Source organism: Merops nubicus, unplaced genomic scaffold, assembly GCF_000691845.1.
Source record: "Merops nubicus isolate BGI_N331 unplaced genomic scaffold, ASM69184v1 scaffold22537, whole genome shotgun sequence".
Lineage (NCBI taxonomy): Eukaryota > Metazoa > Chordata > Aves > Coraciiformes > Meropidae > Merops > Merops nubicus.
Window position 1 is genome coordinate 1 of NW_008618615.1, and position 6,390 is coordinate 6,390.

The window sequence follows — 6,390 nt, forward strand, 5'->3', positions numbered from 1 at the left end:
TTTTGCAAATTAATAAATGACATCTGCTTGTGAACACTCACCCCAAGTTCCCATTTTGAAATCAGCTCTTCTACAAGATGTTTACTGCTCACTAACATCTCTACAATGATACATTTCACCACCAATCACAAAAATGCCCCAGTCATGATCTTTCTCCAAAGCCTACCAACTTTGCTTTGGTGTTTTCACAACTGTCCATCCCAAAGCTTTGGCTAAACAGCTGTCAGCAAAACTTATTTCCAAGTTTCAAGAAATTCACAGTGGTTTTGCCCCTAAAATGGCCAAGTTTCAGTTCAAAGTACCTGAAAGCTTTGAGATATTTTATTTGCAGAAATCACCTCTATTATCTTCTCACCAGCCTGTGTGTTCCCCTGTCTCCTCAGAGCATCAAGTCTCCTAGGTTATTCTATCAGCTTTTGCAACTTTTATCTCACAAGTGAACTTTTACTGAAATACTTTGAAGCAGACCATCAGATAATCTGATCTTTAACAACCTGGAAATTGCTCTTCCTGAGAACAGACTGGCATCTTCTGAGAGAAACTCACCTGTAAAATTCTCTGCAGGATTGAAGGAAGAGCAATAAATGCAGCCATGTTGTTCAGCACCTGCATTGTCAAACTCTTCAAAGCTGAAATATCAAACATAAAAGTCACCAGCAGTTCACCAGGATTCAAGGAGTAAAGAGAGATGAATATTACAGGCTGAGTTGTATTTCAGTTCATGTTTCCTAGTTTGAAAATATTCTATATATTCTATCTGTAGCCTATATTTTTTTCTTCTGCACTAAGCACACACAGCTTTTTGTATAAGAAAATATATTTTGAAGTTCCCAATATCACATGCCTCTCCATTCCCCTCCCACACCCTACCTACAGCAAACACTCACATGTTGAGACTTAGTTGAAAGCAATATTCAGCTGTGCATGGACCCAGCAACTCAGTGTCTTTGTGGGGATAATTAGCCAGTTAAAACAGTTTGGGAAGTGTGCACATGAGGAAGGAACACAAAATAGCCATGCAGGGTCCAAGCAGATTATCCCTTTCTGGCATAATTTCAGAGGATTGCTTTTCTGCAGACATTGGCTCCCAGAGGTGGATGATCTATGGGGACATTCTGAATTTAGGGGAAAGGGTGAGTTGAGGGAAGAGGTGATTTATAGTTTTGGGTTACTGATCTCTGCAATACTACCTCCAGGAGTCCAGATATAGCTAATGGTCACTGGAAGGAAAGAAACAGAGGGATGATGGACAACATAATCTTGGTTGTAATATACTGTGATCCTTAACCATGCAGAGCTTCACACACTCTGGAGAATAGGGCTGGGATGGACCAAAAGACATTATTCTGTCCCAAGACCACGGTCTCTAAGCCCCTTTTTAACTAGTCTTACAGCTCCCATACAGGCAGGCTGCTGATACAACAGTTTCAGGACACTTGAACTGGAGGAGATAATTTAGCTGGTGTATTCAAGTTCTACTGATTTTATACACAATAGGTGCAGTGATAAGAGCACAAATTGCTAGGCAAGGAAGATGACAGTGTATTATGTCAGAAGTTCCCTAAGTGCAGACTGCAACCTACTTACAACCTAGGAAGCCTTTGTAGACTCTGTGCACCTTTGCTTTTTCAAAGAGATGATCCTCAATGGAACAAATCTGTTAGCAGAAGCTGTGGTAGGGCCCCTCTTCCAGTCAGGGCTAAAAAAATACCTGCCAGCTGCAGTCTACCAAATGCTGAGCTCAGTCCTGCAGCCACTGCAGGAGCATAACATTTAGGAACTGAGTAACAGAACCACTTTTCTTCTGTTCATTCAGCAGGGGAGAGACAGTACACAGATTTTGATTAATATTTGGGGTCATAAAAGCCAAACCACTTACATTCAGAGTGTCGACACTGTGAGGAACCAGATAATTTCTGTGGGGACATCATAGCCTCCAGCAGGGGAAACCAGAGGGCCTGAAATAATTGAAAGTGAGGAAGAAAAACCCAATAAGAACACAGCAGTAATAAAAGTGAGCTGTGACCAGTGTCAGAGTCGATTTCCAAAGACCCCCCTTCCACATTCTGAAGAACAGAACTACACTTCTCAGATCTTAGAACAAGGTATTATTTAATTGGCATCTGAGCCTTTGGCTTCTGTTGCTCCCCTCTTTCTTCATTCTCACCTGTTTCTTTACTGGAATTGAGACAATGATCTACTTTTCCTCAGTCTCCAACTACTGATCCCTGTGAGATGTAAACTCTGTGGGGTAAAGATTGCTTACTTAATGGTAGCACAGTAAGTGGATCCTAACTGGAGAATTTAGATGTCACTCTCTAAGCAACACACAGGAGCTGTGAAAATGTGCATAATACTGTCCTGAGGAAGCTGGTCATTTGGTGACCAGTGCCAAATCTTACTTGGGCATCATCAAAGCAATTCCAGCAGGTCACACAGGACCCAGAGTGAGAGCAAACTCTAACTGAAATCTCTGCAGTTAGGCCAGGTGGGCCATAAGCCCTCAGGGTGTGCATGCAGACACCTCTTCAATACAACACAGCAGCTGTCTGCTGCATAATAAAATCATTTGAGAGCAGAAACTGAGCAGGTCACCTCATACACTGGACAGTGTGTGGAAGAACTTACAGACTTCTTGGCTTCCAGAGATGGGAACAGCATTCTCAGTTTTGAGTTCAGTCACATAAGTTATGCATCACCTCAGGAAAAGCTGCCTTCTATGTCACTGCCATTGGCAAAGTGGAAATGCAAGCTCAGTAGGGGACATGCAACCTCAGTTCTCTCTGTCAGAGCTCAAGCAAGCTGTATCCTCTCCACTCAAGCCCCAGAGAAGACAAGTGATGCATGGTGTAGTTGCTCACCACCTGCTGACTGATGCCTGAGCAGTCACCCACCCCCACCCTGGCCAACTCCCCCCAGTTTATGCACTGAGCATCATGTTCCCTGGTCTGGAATATCCCTTTGGGTAGGTCAGGTCAGCTGTCCTGGCTGCAGTCCCCACAGCCTCTTGGGCACCTGCTCACTGGCAGAGCAAGAGAAACTGAAAAATCCTTATCTTAGGCTAAGTGCTACTTAGCAACAACTAAAGTGTCAGTGTGTTACCAGCATCATTCTCACTCTGAATCCAAACACAGCACTGTACCAGCTACTGGGAAGAAAATGAACTCTGTGCCATCCAAACCCAGGAGATGAACACTCCCAGAACAGCAACATCCTGCAGCCACAGTGACAGAAGCATCAGCTTTGGGCCACCACAAAGTTGGCTCAAACCTTACTGTGTCTTCTTTAATATCTGATTGACATTTGTGCCCAAGAACACCACAAGGCAAAGGAAAACAATGACTGCTGGAGACATATTAGTGTCCCATAGATGGAGAAGGGAAGCAGCATTTGAAAAGAAAGTTTCAGGAGATGCAGAGGCCTTTGTTGATTTTATTGATCCATTTTTTTATTAGCTTACCTCTCGCTGCTGCTGGTCTAAATTGTGTGAATTTCTCTGGCAAAGGGCAATTGTTTTCATTAAGATGTCTTCAATGTTTTCTAGCAAGGAAAGTTCAGCTTTGGGGAAAAAAACAAATTGGAATTTTAAAAACTGTCTCATATGTTAACTCCCAATCCTTCTGCAAATTAAAACCATGCTGTTCATCCAAACTCTGTTCACTACGCTGAGCAACTAAATTATAAAGACAGGTCCTGATTTTTGGCACTTTTCCTGAACAGCACAATGAACTGAGCATATAAAACATTACATGTCACTTAATAAGGAAGATCTTAGCTGTGGTTTAGGATACAATTAACTAACAAATATGGGCACTGTATTTAATGAGGTGCCTGTGTATCCTTGGGCTAGTGAAGAGTGCACCTGTGCACATACCCATTTTCTGTAGGCACAATACTCTTAATTCTCTGAGAAGTTTGCCTCAAAAAAAAGCTACTTCCAGATGTCTCTCATCACAGCTCATATATAATGCCTACTAAAGCTCACTAATGAGTTTATATGGGTTCTAACACAGAAAATGTGTCTGGTAAGCCAATAAGAGTACCAGTCATAATCCAAAAAGCTAACAGGGCAGCTGACCACACACACAACAACATCCTTCACAGCTTGTTCTACATCTCTAGCAAGATCAGAGTAAAGTAGTACTACAGTAACTGCCACAGCCAGGTGAATATATATATTTTTTTTAAAGATCTCATTATGCCATGTGTCAGGCATGTGCACTTTGCATTATCTCTTTTTAGTACAAAATAGAATTTAACTTGAGAACTCTTACTTTCATCATCTTGCATAAGCATCAGCAACTTGCTCTGCAATCTCTGAAACAAAAGAGAGAACTCAGAAGAGGAAACTTGCAGAATCTTGATAGAAGTGTTTTTAAAAGGTATGGCTGCAAAGGCTCATCCTCATTTTCTGCCCCAGTGTGACTAATGTAGCATAAACATCTTTCCAAATATGGAAAGGAAAACAGGAGCCAAAAGATTTTTAAGAAAAACAAATTTCAGCATCTATTATCTCCTAAGATGTTTGAAGACATGCCAGAAAAATACACTTATCTGCTGAGCCTGCAGACAACTCAACATACTGTTGTGTGACAGAGGTTAAATGCTTCCATGGATTTCAGTGGGGAAATTGAGAAGCAATGACAACACCAAACCTTAACATAAGCCACCAAGCTGAGGGCATGGCAAAAAAAAAAGTCATGGTTGGGATTTTAGTGTCCTGTACCTCAAGCATAACCAAAAAGGCACCATGGATATCTCCCTTCTTCTCCAGCAGATATGAAGAAGCTTCATGGAGCTGATGTTTCTGGGTTATCTGAGTTCAAAGGAAAAGAGAAAAGAAAAAAAAAAGGTAAATATCTATTTTAAGAAATCTGCCAGAGTTTCTGGAAGTGTTTCTTCCTCCAGCCAGTGACAACCAGATGGTCAGCAAGGATTGTGCCTCCATGTGTTCCCAGGCACCTTACCCAGTCTGCCCCTTCCCCCCACTACTGGTTATGCTGCATTTACTTCTCAACTTCCACTATTGCCACCACCAGCATTAAAATTTAACCCAAACAAACCACCACCACCCCCCCAAAAAAAAAATATAAATCAAGATCAAGGACAGATTGTTAAAATCTTCATAAATGGAAGAAACACTTTCCAAGCACTAGTCAAACTTTGGCAGCATTGGCCTCCAAAAACCCCATGCTTCCATATACCTTCAGCATATTACCCACATTAACACAGCCAGACTCTATCCTGCAGTTACTCAGTAGCTTCAGAGCACTGGCAGCCTTTTTCCTCTTAGCCATGAGACTAAAATCAGAATCAGCATATTAAATACAACTAACCATGCTGCAGGAGAGCAGCTCAGCAGCTCAAGGGGACAAGCAGTGTTAAAAACCAATGGGAAAAGCATCCAGGAACTGCATACCTGGGCTACAAGTATCTTAAAGATAAGTATTTAAAGAGGTAGGAGTTGATTTGAATGCTTCCTCTAGCCCCTGTTCTTAGGCAGGTCTTTCCTACCTGTATGGTTTCTTCCAGTCTGCAGTATTCCAGAACTTTAAGTGTCTCCAAAACCTGGTCTGGGCTGTACTGACACAGCAGCTCAATGAACTGCTCACTGATGCAGGGTGGTAAGTGTGTCAGGTCCTGGGTAATGCCTTCTCTGCAACACAAAACACACAGGAGACTTAAATTCTAGCCCAGAAGCCTGGCTAGAAAGAAGAGTTTCTTATTCAATTGTGTGTTGTCTTTTATCCTTAATACAGGGGAAAAAAATCTAGTTTTAAGAGAAAAATTGTGGGTTTTTTTTCTACTAGTTACTGGTGCTGGCAGTCTTTTAGTAGGCATTTAATTTGTTCTGTAACATATTCTGTCAAAGATCCCTGTGAAGACAGATACCAGTAGATACATCTTCAGCAATTCCATGGCAAAGAGGTGCAAAGACCTAATTTCCTCAGTGAAACCTTATGGTCTCTGAGTGATCTTTTTAGATGCTGATTGCCTATTTGTCCTAGAAACCATCCCTGCCTCTGTTTGAAGAAATATCTTGGGTTTTTTTATTATTTATTGTTCCTGAAATTCTTCTTTGAATTGCTTTATCACATTTTAGTGTTTCATCTGCTAGAATGACCCCTTTTATTTCCCTCATTGAGATATGAACTCATTCTTCTTTTAAGGCAACATCTCAGTTTTTATTTAGTTCTTTTCTCAGACAGAACACAACTGGTGAACCAGGTTTTGCTCTTGCAGAGACAATATCTGTGCACTTTATGGTCAATCACAGTGTTGACCACCAACTGTAAGGTTTTGAACCAGACCCTGGGTATTGTTCAGCCAAAGGCTCCATCCTCTCTCAAGGGTTTTGCAGCCAGCTGCAGCAGAGAACAATATTCAGCA

At 41.6% G+C, this 6,390-nt stretch overlaps 1 protein-coding gene across 1 annotated transcript in view; it reads right to left on the reverse strand.

Moving 5' to 3' along the window:
• Positions 1–546: 546 nt before the first annotated feature.
• The window catches only part of VPS8 (vacuolar protein sorting 8 homolog (S. cerevisiae)), a gene marked incomplete at both ends in the record, with an annotated part of 27,455 nt that continues 21,611 nt past the window's right edge, over positions 547–6,390 (reverse strand). Inside the window, 6 exons of the mRNA XM_008943513.1 lie at positions 547–629; positions 1,880–1,958; positions 3,461–3,558; positions 4,269–4,317; positions 4,727–4,816; positions 5,515–5,656. Coding sequence (XP_008941761.1) covers positions 547–629; positions 1,880–1,958; positions 3,461–3,558; positions 4,269–4,317; positions 4,727–4,816; positions 5,515–5,656 — 541 coding nt within the window. The remainder of the gene's footprint in view (positions 630–1,879; positions 1,959–3,460; positions 3,559–4,268; positions 4,318–4,726; positions 4,817–5,514; positions 5,657–6,390) is intronic.